This window comes from Salmo salar, chromosome 05, assembly GCF_965601325.2.
Source record: "Salmo salar chromosome 05, fSalSal1, whole genome shotgun sequence".
NCBI classification, from domain to species: domain Eukaryota; kingdom Metazoa; phylum Chordata; class Actinopteri; order Salmoniformes; family Salmonidae; genus Salmo; species Salmo salar.
In genome coordinates, this window is record NC_138295.1 from 94815633 (window position 1) to 94830000 (window position 14368).

Sequence of the window (14368 nt, forward strand, 5' to 3'; positions counted from 1 at the left end):
AGTTCATAAAGATTGTAAGTTCATAAAGACTGTAAGTTCATAAAGATTGTAAATTCATAAAGACTGTAAATTCATAAAGATTGTAAGTTCATAAAGACTGTAAATTCATAAAGACTGTAAATTCATAAAGACTGTAAGTTCATAAAGACTGTAAATTCATAAAGATTGTAAATTCATAAAGACTGTAAATTCATAAAGACTGTAAGTTCATAAAGATTGTAAATTCATAAAGATTGTAAATTCATAAAGATTGTAAGTTCATAAAGACTGTAAATTCATAAAGACTATGTTCATAAAGATTGTAAGTTCATAAAGACTGCAAATTCATAAAGACTGTAAGTTCATAAAGACTGTAAGTTCATAAAGATTGTAAGTTCATAAAGACTGCAAATTCATAAAGACTGTAAGTTCATAAAGACTGTAAGTTCATAAAGACTGTAAATTCATAAAGACTGTAAGTTCATAAAGATTGTAAGTTCATAAAGACTGTAAATTCATAAAGACTGTAAGTTCATAAAGATTGTAAGTTCATAAAGACTGTAAGTTCATAAAGATTGTAAATTCATAAAGACTGTACATTCATAAAGACTGTAAGTTCATTATTTTACCAACGTCCAGTCTAGGGTTCTATTTAATATACTGGTCCATTTGAATCATAGTCATTACAGCTGAAGCACTCTCTTTAACAGGGAACACTCACCATGGTAACTAAGTAGAAACTTTAAAAGGGCACTACTCACCATGGTAACTAAGTAGAAACTTTAAAAGGGCACTACTCACCATGGTAACTAAGTAGAAACTTTAAAAGGGCAATACTCACCATGGTAACTAAGTACAAAGAACCCGCTAGTGCTGAAATCACTGTGGAACTTGATGAGGACATGATTGGCTGTGGTATAGACCGCTTTCTGGGGCGTGTTCCCACTGAACTGACCAATCTGAGGAGAGCCTTGGTCAGGGCCGTCCCTGTAGGGAGAGACGATAACCAATCAGCGGTGAGTTAGTTTCCCCAAAGCTTTGTAGTTAATTAGTCTGGACAGCCTGGTCCCACAGCAGAGAGAGAGTCATTAGTCTAGACAGCCTGGTCCCACAGCAGAGAGAGAGTCATTAGTCTGGACAGCCTGGTCCCACAGCAGAGAGAGAGTCATTAGTCTGGACAGCCTGGTCCCACAGCAGAGAGAGAGAGAGAGTCATTAGTCTGGACAGCCTGGTCCCACAGCAGAGAGAGAGTCATTAGTCTGGACAGCCTGGTCCCACAGCAGAGAGAGAGTCATTAGTCTGGACAGCCTGGTCCCACAGCAGAGAGAGAGAGAGAGTCATTAGTCTGGACAGCCTGGTCCCACAGCAGAGAGAGAGTCATTAGTCTGGACAGCCTGGTCCCACAGCAGAGAGAGAGTCATTAGTCTGGACAGCCTGGTCCCACAGCAGAGAGAGAGTCATTAGTCTGGACAGCCTGGTCCCACAGCAGAGAGAGAGTCATTAGTCTGGACAGCCTGGTCCCACAGCAGAGAGAGAGTCATTAGTCTAGACAGCCTGGTCCCACAGCAGAGAGAGAGTCATTAGTCTGGACAGCCTGGTCCCACAGCAGAGAGAGAGTCATTAGTCTGGACAGCCTGGTCCCACAGCAGACAGAGAGTCATTAGTCTGGACAGCCTGGTCCCACAGCAGAGAGAGAGTCATTAGTCTGGACAGCCTGGTCCCACAGCAGAGAGAGAGTCATTAGTCTGGACAGCCTGGTCCCACAGCAGAGAGAGAGTCATTAGTCTGGACAGCCTGGTCCCACAGCAGAGAGAGAGTCATTAGTCTGGACAGCCTGGTCCCACAGCAGAGAGAGAGTCATTAGTCTGGACAGCCTGGTCCCACAGCAGAGAGAGAGTCATTAGTCTGGACAGCCTGGTCCCACAGCAGAGAGAGAGAGAGTCATTAGTCTGGACAGCCTGGTCCCACAGCAGAGAGAGAGAGAGTCATTAGTCTGGACAGCCTGGTCCCACAGCAGAGAGAGAGAGAGTCATTAGTCTGGGCAGCCTGGTCCCACAGCAGAGAGAGAGAGAGAGAGTCATTAGCCTAGACAGCCTGGTCCCACAGCAGAGAGAGAGTCATTAGTCTGGACAGCCTGGTCCCACAGCAGAGAGAGAGTCATTAGTCTGGACAGCCTGGTCCCACAGCAGAGAGAGAGTCATTAGTCTGGACAGCCTGGTCCCACAGCAGAGAGAGAGTCATTAGTCTGGACAGCCTGGTCCCACAGCAGAGAGAGAGTCATTAGTCTGGACAGCCTGGTCCCACAGCAGAGAGAGAGTCATTAGTCTGGACAGCCTGGTCCCACAGCAGAGAGAGAGAGAGTCATTAGTCTGGACAGCCTGGTCCCACAGCAGAGAGAGAGTCATTAGTCTGGACAGCCTGGTCCCACAGCAGAGAGAGAGTCATTAGTCTGGACAGCCTGGTCCCACAGCAGAGAGAGAGTCATTAGTCTGGACAGCCTGGTCCCACAGCAGAGAGAGAGTCATTAGTCTGGACAGCCTGGTCCCACAGCAGAGAGAGAGTCATTAATCTGGACAGCCTGGTCCCACAGCAGAGAGAGAGTCATTAGTCTAGACAGCCTGGTCCCACAGCAGAGAGAGAGTCATTAGTCTGGACAGCCTGGTCCCACAGCAGAGAGAGAGTCATTAGTCTGGACAGCCTGGTCCCACAGCAGAGAGAGAGTCATTAGTCTGGACAGCCTGGTCCCACAGCAGAGAGAGAGAGAGTCATTAGTCTGGACAGCCTGGTCCCACAGCAGAGAGAGAGTCATTAGTCTGGACAGCCTGGTCCCACAGCAGAGAGAGAGTCATTAGTCTGGACAGCCTGGTCCCACAGCAGAGAGAGAGTCATTAGTCTGGACAGCCTGGTCCCACAGCAGAGAGAGAGAGAGAGTCATTAGTCTGGACAGCCTGGTCCCACAGCAGAGAGAGAGAGAGAGTCATTAGTCTGGACAGCCTGGTCCCACAGCAGAGAGAGAGTCATTAGTCTGGACAGCCTGGTCCCACAGCAGAGAGAGAGTCATTAGTCTAGACAGCCTGGTCCCACAGCAGAGAGAGAGTCATTAGTCTGGACAGCCTGGTCCCACAGCAGAGAGAGAGTCATTAGTCTGGACAGCCTGGTCCCACAGCAGAGAGAGAGAGAGTCATTAGTCTGGACAGCCTGGTCCCACAGCAGAGAGAGAGTCATTAGTCTGGACAGCCTGGTCCCACAGCAGAGAGAGAGTCATTAGTCTAGACAGCCTGGTCCCACAGCAGAGAGAGAGTCATTAGTCTGGACAGCCTGGTCCCACAGCAGAGAGAGAGTCATTAGTCTGGACAGCCTGGTCCCACAGCAGAGAGAGAGTCATTAGTCTGGACAGCCTGGTCCCACAGCAGAGAGAGAGTCATTAGTCTGGACAGCCTGGTCCCACAGCAGAGAGAGAGTCATTAGTCTGGACAGCCTGGTCCCACAGCAGAGAGAGAGTCATTAGTCTAGACAGCCTGGTCCCACAGCAGAGAGAGAGTCATTAGTCTGGACAGCCTGGTCCCACAGCAGAGAGAGAGAGAGAGTCATTAGTCTGGACAGCCTGGTCCCACAGCAGAGAGAGAGTCATTAGTCTGGACAGCCTGGTCCCACAGCAGAGAGAGAGTCATTAGTCTGGACAGCCTGGTCCCACAGCAGAGAGAGAGTCATTAGTCTGGACAGCCTGGTCCCACAGCAGAGAGAGAGTCATTAGTCTGGACAGCCTGGTCCCACAGCAGAGAGAGAGAGAGAGTCATTAGTCTGGACAGCCTGGTCCAACAGCAGAGAGAGAGTCATTAGTCTGGACAGCCTGGTCCCACAGCAGAGAGAGAGTCATTAGTCTGGACAGCCTGGTCCCACAGCAGAGAGAGAGAGAGTCATTAGTCTGGACAGCCTGGTCCCACAGCAGAGAGAGAGTCATTAGTCTGGACAGCCTGGTCCCACAGCAGAGAGAGAGTCATTAGTCTGGACAGCCTGGTCCCACAGCAGAGAGAGAGTCATTAGTCTGGACAGCCTGGTCCCACAGCAGAGAGAGAGTCATTAGTCTGGACAGCCTGGTCCCACAGCAGAGAGAGAGTCATTAGTCTGGACAGCCTGGTCCCACAGCAGAGAGAGAGAGAGTCATTAGTCTGGACAGCCTGGTCCCACAGCAGAGAGAGAGTCATTAGTCTAGACAGCCTGGTCCCACAGCAGAGAGAGAGTCATTAGTCTGGACAGCCTGGTCCCACAGCAGAGAGAGAGTCATTAGTCTGGACAGCCTGGTCCCACAGCAGAGAGAGAGTCATTAGTCTGGACAGCCTGGTCCCACAGCAGAGAGAGAGTCATTAGTCTGGACAGCCTGGTCCCACAGCAGAGAGAGAGAGAGAGTCATTAGTCTGGACAGCCTGGTCCCACAGCAGAGAGAGAGAGAGAGTCATTAGTCTGGACAGCCTGGTCCCACAGCAGAGAGAGAGTCATTAGTCTGGACAGCCTGGTCCCACAGCAGAGAGAGAGAGAGTCATTAGTCTAGACAGCCTGGTCCCACAGCAGAGAGAGAGTCATTAGTCTGGACAGCCTGGTCCCACAGCAGAGAGAGAGTCATTAGTCTGGACAGCCTGGTCCCACAGCAGAGAGAGAGTCATTAGTCTGGACAGCCTGGTCCCACAGCAGAGAGAGAGTCATTAGTCTGGACAGCCTGGTCCCACAGCAGAGAGAGAGTCATTGTAAAAATTGTTTGACTGTAAATCTTCTAAGCGTGAAGTAGACAAAATTTGCCACATGAAGCCCTTTGATATTGTGAGAGTGGTCCATGTCTGTGGCCCTGTAGCGATGAGCAACAACCAGGGGTGAGTGGGAGTTATCCTGCATCCTAAACAACCAGGGGTGAGTGGGAGTTATCCTGCATCCCAAACAACCAGGGGTGAGTGGGAGTTATCCTGCATCCCAAACAACCAGGGGTGAGTTATCCTGCATCCTAAACAACCAGGGGTGAGTTATCCTGCATCCTAAACAACCAGGGGTGAGTTGTCCTGCATCCTAAACAACCAGGGTGAGTGGGAGTTATCCTGCATCCTAAACAACCAGGGGTGAGTGGGAGTTATCCTGCATCCTAAACAACCAGGGGTGAGTGGGAGTTATCCTGCATCCCAAACAACCAGGGGTGAGTGGGAGTTATCCTGCATCCTAAACAACCAGGGGTGAGTGGGAGTTATCCTGCATCCCAAACAACCAGGGGTGAGTGGGAGTTATCCTGCATCCTAAACAACCAGGGGTGAGTGGGAGTTATCCTGCATCCTAAACAACCAGGGGTGAGTTATCCTGCATCCTAAACAACCAGGGGTGAGTCATCCTGCATCCTAAACAACCAGGGGTGAGTTATCCTGCATCCTAAACAACCAGGGGTGAGTGGGAGTTATCCTGCATCCTAAACAACCAGGGGTGAGTGGGAGTTATCCTGCATCCTAAACAACCAGGGGTGAGTGGGAGTTATCCTGCATCCTAAACAACCAGGGGTGAGTGGGAGTTATCCTGCATCCTAAACAACCAGGGGTGAGTTATCCTGCATCCTAAACAACCAGGGGTGAGTCATCCTGCATCCTAAACAACCAGGGGTGAGTGGGAGTTATCCTGCATCCCAAACAACCAGGGGTGAGTGGGAGTTATCCTGCATCCTAAACAACCAGGGGTGAGTGGGAGTTATCCTGCATCCTAAACAACCAGGGGTGAGTTATCCTGCATCCTAAACAACCAGGGGTGAGTGGGAGTTATCCTGCATCCCAAACAACCAGGGGTGAGTTATCCTGCATCCTAAACAACCAGGGGTGAGTGGGAGTTATCCTGCATCCTAAACAACCAGGGGTGAGTGGGAGTTATCCTGCATCCTAAACAACCAGGGGTGAGTGGGAGTTATCCTGCATCCTAAATGCCACCCTATCCTCTACATAGTCCATTATGGGCCATGGTCAAACGTAGTACACTTTATAGGGAGCAGGGTACCATTCGGTACGTTTTCCTAAAACTTGGTAGCTAAACTTAGCACTCTATTTCTCTTGATAATGACCAGCCAATCAGCAAGGAGAGAATAACAACTGTTAAATCTTTGACCGTTTGACCATCAATCTTCTGTGCCTGAAGGGAACAACAAAAATAAAGCAGTTTACTGTTGTGAACCAGTGTAGTCTGGGGTTTTAGATCATCGAGGGTTCGTGGCTAGTTAAGTGCCACGAAAGCTTACAAAGCTTTCTGGGGAACAAATCACCCCAACACATACAGACATATAAAGAAAGAAAATACACAAAATACAGGAAGAAGAATGAAGAAGAAGCACGTTGCTGTTCTATGAGTGGCCTGGGTCTTCCAGGGTCCTAGCTAGCTAAGTGCTGTACTAGCTACAGAGATTTAGGTGGGGGGATTCAACCCAGCCAGAGTATCCAGAGAACCTGAGGAGAAGTTTATGATACGTAAAGCGCAGCTAAATAAGGTCAACAACAGTCACAGCCAGTACTAATGATTTTCAATGATAAGCAATTTCCCTCCGGACCTCTCCTTAATAGGGTTGTCATTATGGGTGAACCTTTTTGCGGAAGCCTTCAGCCGCTGTAGTCTGCTCTGCTATACAGAGAAAACACATTACCACTAATGCCAACATCATGAGTGCAGAAATACATCTGTTTTCCTGACTGATGGATCCAAAAGGGCAACCTACTCATGTCTATTGAGTCCAACAGAAGTGTTTTTGTCATGTCTATTGAGTGCAACAGAAGTGTTTTTGGCATGTCTCCTGAGTCCAACAGAAATGTTTTTGTCATGTCTCCTGAGTCCAACAGAAATGTTTTTGGCATGTCTCCTGAGTCCAACAGAAATGTTTTTGGCATGTCTCCTGAGTCCAACAGAAATGTTTTTGGCATGTCTCCTGAGTCCAACAGAAGTGTTTTTCTAAAGTGGATGCCTCTTGCAGATGCCTTGTTCTGACTGTAAGCCCGAGGCAGAGCTCAAAGTGTCCCCATGGGAGCGGAGAGAGAGAGAGAGAGAGAGACAGAGACAGAGACAGAGAGAGAGAGACAGAGAGAGAGAGAGAGAGGCCTGGGGTTGGATTCCCCCTGCGGGGCTGTGTGATGGGGGGTGTGACTGCGTACGGTGGAGCTGAGCTGTACTACGACTCTACTGTTGTGGAATCAAACGGAGGAGAAACAACACATCCCTTGATACATTCCACATTCCATTTGGCCTCCAATTTGTTGATGATTCTAAAATTATATTGTAATGTTTTGCTTTTTAAAAACACCTACAAATGCAAGTTAGTGCTAGCAAATGTAGCCCAACAATACCTCAGCAAAACTGATGGAATTGACGGTTAACTGCTTTGTTAAATGTTGTTCAAGTAGCTATATCTGTATTTTTTTCCAGCTGGAAATACTTCCTTTACTGTCATAGAGTACGTGTTACTTGGCCCTAGTGCCCTTTACTCAGAAAATACATTGTGTGTTCAGTGTGTGGGAGTAGGGAGAGGATAGCAAAGATACATTAATGTCTGTTTCCTTCTGTCTCTGTATCAAATGTTTAAATCTCTGTTTCCTTCTGTCTCTGTATTAAATGTTTTAAATCTCTGTTTCCTTCTGTATTAAATGTTTAAAGGTCTGTTTCCTTCTGTATTAAATGTTTAAAGGTCTGTTTCCTTCTGTCTCTGTATTAAATGTTTAAAGGTCTGTTTCCTTCTGTCTCTGTATTAAATGTTTAAAGGTCTGTTTCCTTCTGTCTCTGTATTAAATGTTTAAAGGTCTGTTTCCTTCTGTCTCTGTATTAAATGTTTAAAGGTCTGTTTCCTTCTGTATTAAATGTTTTAAGGTCTGTTTCCTTCTGTATTAAATGTTTTAAGGTCTGTTTCCTTCTGTATTAAATGTTTTAAGGTCTGTTTCCTTCTGTATTAAATGTTTTAATGTCTGTTTCCTTCTGTCTCTGTATTAAATGTTTTAATGTCTGTTTCCTTCTGTCTCTGTATTAAATGTTTAAAGGTCTGTTTCCTTCTGTATTAAATGTTTTAAGGTCTGTTTCCTTCTGTATTAAATGTTTTAAGGTCTGTTTCCTTCTGTCTCTGTATTAAATGTTTAAAGGTCTGTTTCCTTCTGTATTAAATGTTTAAATCTCTGTTTCCTTCTCTATTAAATGTTTTAATCTCTGTTTCCTTCTGTCTCTGTATTAAATGTTTTAAGGTCTGTTTCCTTCTGTATTAAATGTTTTAAGGTCTGTTTCCTTCTGTATTAAATGTTTTAAGGTCTGTTTCCTTCTGTATTAAATGTTTTAATGTCTGTTTCCTTCTGTATTAAATGTTTTAAGGTCTGTTTCCTTCTGTATTAAATGTTTTAATGTCTGTTTCCTTCTGTATTAAATGTTTTAAGGTCTGTTTCCTTCTGTATTAAATGTTTTAATGTCTGTTTCCTTCTGTATTAAATGTTTTAAGGTCTGTTTCCTTCTGTATTAAATGTTTTAAGGTCTGTTTCCTTCTGTCTCTGTATTAAATGTTTAAAGGTCTGTTTCCTTCTGTATTAAATGTTTTAAGGTCTGTTTCCTTCTGTATTAAATGTTTTAAGGTCTGTTTCCTTCTGTCTCTGTATTAAATGTTTAAAGGTCTGTTTCCTTCTGTATTAAATGTTTAAATCTCTGTTTCCTTCTGTATTAAATGTTTTAATCTCTGTTTCCTTCTGTCTCTGTATTAAATGTTTTAAGGTCTGTTTCCTTCTGTATTAAATGTTTTAAGGTCTGTTTCCTTCTGTATTAAATGTTTTAAGGTCTGTTTCCTTCTGTATTAAATGTTTTAAGGTCTGTTTCCTTCTGTATTAAATGTTTTAAGGTCTGTTTCCTTCTGTATTAAATGTTTAAATCTCTGTTTCCTTCTGTCCCTGTATCAAATGTTTAAAGGTCTATTTCTTTACCGTTGTTGACATCATTTTTTATCAGTATACCCTAAGGATTACTGTTTGCTCACCCGCCCGCAATTACTAATAACGCGTCCTCAATCGCCCGACTACGTGAAAATCAGAGGCATGCTCCTGACCATAACTCGCTAATATAGAAAATTCACTTCAAGGCTACAGTCAGAGAGAGGAAGGATGTTTTAACAGGATGACTGATTATCAAGGTTTCTGCTTATCACTTCTTATAAAGGCTATTAGTTAGTCAACTTGTCTATAATTAGATAGAAATCAGCTTCTCTTGTGTCATTGTGTTGCCCTAGAAGGCTAAATCAACTCGCCAGGAATCCAACGTGTTTCTGATAAGATTTCAGTTCGGCTTTTATGTGGTTGAAATACTATCAGGTTTTTATAATGCTGTTAAAGATAACACATCTGCAGATGGTATCTAACTGCGAATTCGCATTCTGTCAAGATGCTGAAAGAAATTAAATTATATTTCTCCACTCCTGTTTCTGAGTAAAAATGTAGCCTACATGTTACTGCAAGGCATGTTTTAATTCTGCAGGAATATATGAAGGCTCTGTGAGAGGTTATAGACCTACAGTCAGTGTCCAGATTTCAGTTTCCATTTATCCCATCTGAACAGTAGGCTACAGTTCCCTTTGAGGTGCCATAGGCCTGTTTAAATCCCTGTCTTGTGACTGTTGAATTTGATAGGCTACAGTTCCCTTTGAGGTGCCATAGGCCTGTTTGAAGTCCCCTGTCTTGTGACTGTTGAATTTGATAGGCTACAGTTCCCTTTGAGGTGCCATAGGCCTGTTTGAAGTCCCCTGTCTCCAGCGCCTCACAGTCATCACATCGTAACATAGCTGCTATCATCCTCTTCATCACATCGTAACATAGCTGCTATCATCCTCTTCATCACATCGTAACATAGCTGCTATCATCCTCTTCATCACATCGTAACATAGCTGCTATCATCCTCTTCATCACATCGTAACATAGCTGCTATCATCCTCTTCATCACATCGTAACATAGCTGCTATCATCCTCTTCATCACATCGTAACATAGCTGCTATCATCCTCTTCATCACATCGTAACATAGCTGCTATCATCCTCTTCATCACATCGTAACATAGCTGCTATCATCCTATTCATCACATCGTAACATAGCTGCTGTCATCCTCTTCATCACATCGTAACATAGCTGCTATCATCCTCTTCTACCTCGTCACCTGATCTTTCCCAAACATCGCTGTTCTGGTCCTCCCTTCCTCTTTATTTTCAACTCTCCATTTCACAGCTTTTCTCTTATTGAATTAAACTCCTACATTGTCCTTTTTGCCTCCGTGGTTTGATGTTAACTTTTTCTGCCCGTTCCCTAAAGCATTTGGTGCCTGTCAAATTAAGCCCTAAAGTTTAGGTTTATGCCCTAATGCCAGGCATCCTAAAATAATGTAAGAAAAACCTCAATGTAGCCTATAGATATAAATAGCATTAGAATGATAGATTTTTCGATTCTTTTTCTCTTTATTCAACCCGTCACCCACCAGCCTTTCATCCACACAATATTTCTTGACCCTAAACTCACTCGGCCTTAACCGCGGGGACTGTGGGTTATGAGTCCATCCCGCGCATCACTACTGAGGATTTTAAGGGGGAAATTATACTATTCAGAAACACATAGGCTATTCAGCAACACGTCCCAAATTACACTCTATCGACGCCCTACACCCACAGGGCTCTGGTCAAAAGTAGTGCACTATATAGGGAATAGGGTGCCATTTGTGACGCATTTCATACTACTGTAACGAAGTGCACTGCTTACCAGACGGTGATGTAGTCGTAGATGGGTTCAGTGTTGAGAACGGTGAAGTTGATGTAGATACCATTCCCTGGGGGAACCCGTACACTCCACAGACAGTCCTGGAAGTTAGGGTACTCTGCTGGGTGGTCGGGAGAATAGATGGTCCCATTCAGAGACGTGATATTACCACCACACTGGGCTAGAGGGAGAGAGAGAAAGAGAGAGAGAGAGAGAGAGAGAGAGGGAGAGAGAGGAAGAGAAGAAGGAGGGAGGGAGGGAGGGAAGGAAAGAAAGAGAGAGAGAGAGAGAGAGAGAGAGAGGAAGAGAAGAAGGAGGGAGGGAGGGAGGGAGGGAGGGAAGGAAAGAAAGAGAGAGAGAGAGAGAGAGAGAGAGACAGAGAGAGAGAGAGAGAGAGAGAGAGAGAGCAAGAGAGAGAGAGAGAGAGAGAGAGAGAGAGAGAGGAAGAGAAGAAGGAGGGAGGGAGGGAGGGAAGGAAAGAAAGAGAGAGAGAGACAGAGAGAGAGAGAGAGACAGAGACAGAGAGAGAGAGAGAGAGAGAGAGAGAGAGAGACAGAGAGAGAGAGAGAGAGAGAGAGAGCAAGAGAGAGAGAGAGACAGAGACAGAGACAGAGACAGAGACAGAGACAGAGAAGAGAGAGAGAGAGAGAGAGAGAGAGAGAGAGAGAGAGAGAGAGAGAGAGCGCAGAATGAAGCCGTCAGCCGGTCCCCTGATACACTACCCTAGTGGCTAACTGTAAGTACACCAACCATAACCAAACATGATTTTGTTATTGTTCATAGATGTGTGTATTCTGCAGGGGTAAACCCCAGGAGATGTGATTCACTGTCCTTGTTACTGACGTCAGCTACCTGGTCTGTATCTGAAATGGCCCCCTACACACGATATAGTGCACTAATTTAGACCAGGGCCCTATTCCCTATATAGTGCACTACTTTAGACCAGGGCCCTATTCCCTATATAGTGCACTACTTTAGACCAGGGCCCTATTCCCTATATAGTGCAATACTTTCAACCAGAGCCCCATGCTATGATTCAGGCACTAAAACTGCCCGTCATAACCGCTCAATGCGCCTATAAAATCTGTCTAAGCAAACAACAAAGCAAAGCGTAGAGTTCAAGTTTAAACTGAATGAAGGCTGGATGTCCACTAGAAACACTACACCCTCTAAAGGCTGAGGACGGATGTGGTACATGAGAAACAACAGCCAGTGTGGTACATGAGAAACAACAGCCAGTGTGGTACATGGTAAACAACAGCCAGTGTGGTACATGAGAAACAACAGCCAGTGTGGTACATGAGAAACAACAGCCAGTGTGGTACATGAGAAACAACAGCCAGTGTGGTACATGAGAGACAACAGCCAGTGTGGTACATGAGAAACAACAGCCAGTGTGGTACATGGTAAACAACAGCCAGTGTGGTACATGAGAAACAACAGCCAGTGTGGTACATGAGAGACAACAGCCAGTGTGGTACATGAGAGACAACAGCCAGTTTGGTACATGAGAGACAACAGCCAGTGTGGTACATGAGAAACAACAGCCAGTGTGGTACATGAGAGACAACAGCCAGTGTGGTACATGAGAAACAACAGCCAGTGTGGTACATGAGAAACAACAGCCAGTGTGGTACATGAGAAACAACAGCCAGTTTGGTACATGAGAGACAACAGCCAGTGTGGTACATGAGAGACAACAGCCAGTGTGGTACATGATAAACAACAGCCAGTGTGGTACATGATAAACAACAGCCAGTGTGGTACATGATAAACAACAGCCAGTGTGGTACATGAAAAACAAGGTCAGATACAGATCAGCCTGGATAAATAGCAGCAGGGTACAGGTCAGCCTGGATAAATAGCAGCAGGGTACAGGTCAGCCTGGATAAATAGCAGCAGGGTACAGGTCAGCCTGGATAAATAGCAGCAGGGTACAGGTCAGCCTGGATAAATAGCAGCAGGGTACAGGTCAGCCTGGATAAATAGCAGCAGGTACAGGTCAGCCTGGATAAATAGCAGCAGGGTACAGGTCAGCCTGGATAAATGGCAGCAGGGTACAGGTCAGCCTGGATAAATAGCAGCAGGTACAGGTCAGCCTGGATAAATAGCAGCAGGGTACAGGTCAGCCTGGATAAATGGCAGCAGGGTACAGGTCAGCCTGGATAAATAGCAGCAGGGTACAGGTCAGCCTGGATAAATAGCAGCAGGGTACAGGTCAGCCTGGATAAATAGCAGCAGGGTACAGGTCAGCCTGGATAAATAGCAGCAGGGTACAGGTCAGCCTGGATAAATAGCAGCAGGGTACAGGTCAGCCTGGATAAATAGCAGCAGGGTACAGGTCAGCCTGGATAAATAGCAGCAGGGTACAGGTCAGCCTGGATAAATAGCAGCAGGGTACAGGTCAGCCTGGATAAATAGCAGCAGGGTACAGGTCAGCCTGGATAAATAGCAGCAGGGTACAGGTCAGCCTGGATAAATAGCAGCAGGTACAGGTCAGCCTGGATAAATAGCAGCAGGGTACAGGTCAGCCTGGATAAATGACAGCAGGGTACAGGTCAGCCTGGATAAATAGCAGCAGGGTACAGGTCAGCCTGGATAAATGACAGCAGGGTACAGGTCAGCCTGGATAAATAGCAGCAGGGTACAGGTCAGCCTGGATAAATAGCAGCAGGGTACAGGTCAGCCTGGATAAATAGCAGCAGGGTACAGGTCAGCCTGGATAAATAGCAGCAGGGTACAGGTCAGCCTGGATAAATAGCAGCAGGGTACAGGTCAGCCTGGATAAATAGCAGCAGGGTACAGGTCAGCCTGGATAAATAGCAGCAGGGTACAGGTCAGCCTGGATAAATAGCAGCAGGGTACAGGTCAGCCTGGATAAATAGCAGCAGGGTACAGGTCAGCCTGGATAAATAGCAGCAGGGTACAGGTCAGCCTGGATAAATAGCAGCAGGGTACAGGTCAGCCTGGATAAATAGCAGCAGGGTACAGGTCAGCCTGGATAAATAGCAGCAGGGTACAGGTCAGCCTAGATACACTACTACACCACTTTTAATGCCACTAGAGAATTGCAAAGAGAAGTCAATTTACAGAGATAATAAATACATTACACATGAAGATAATGCAGTCACCTTCACAGCATGGTACAGGGTAGTTCCAGTTTCTGCTGACCCCATGCAGGCAGGTGAGTGAGACCTCTCCTATCAGGGTGTAACCTGGCAGGCATTCAAACGAGATGGTCAGGCCCACCCCGAAGTCTCGGCCTATCACCACGCCGTTACGGAACGGCCTCGGGTCAGGGCAGCGCTGGAGCTCATAGGCTATTGGTCAACAGGAAACAGAAAGGGTATGTTAAAAACAGGTTTTTTATTTGAATGGTTCGAGGGGGGAAAACGACAGCAGATTAACGTTGCCTGACAACGACCATTAGTCTGTGTGATTAATGGGAGCCGAGGTAAAGAGGCGAGACAAGGGCAGCTTCCCGGAATCTGGTTCTTCTCACAAAAACGTCTGGTAGAGTCCCAACCGTTTGAGCTACAAACTATTATGACCCATCTATGAAAAGCTGAGACTCTCACGAACACGCACATGTTTTGCTCACAAGCCACACAAGAGTCATTAGAAGGTAAGGG

General features: G+C 45.9%; 1 protein-coding gene across 1 annotated transcript in view; it reads right to left on the reverse strand.

Moving 5' to 3' along the window:
• The window catches only part of LOC106606155 (CUB and sushi domain-containing protein 3), a 540034-nt gene that overhangs the window by 159141 nt on the left and 366525 nt on the right, over window positions 1–14368 (reverse strand). The window contains exons 43-45 of the mRNA XM_082975995.1: window positions 13868–14056; window positions 10740–10917; window positions 821–966 (exon numbers count right to left, since the gene is read on the reverse strand). Coding sequence (XP_082832121.1) covers window positions 821–966; window positions 10740–10917; window positions 13868–14056 — 513 coding nt within the window. The remainder of the gene's footprint in view (window positions 1–820; window positions 967–10739; window positions 10918–13867; window positions 14057–14368) is intronic.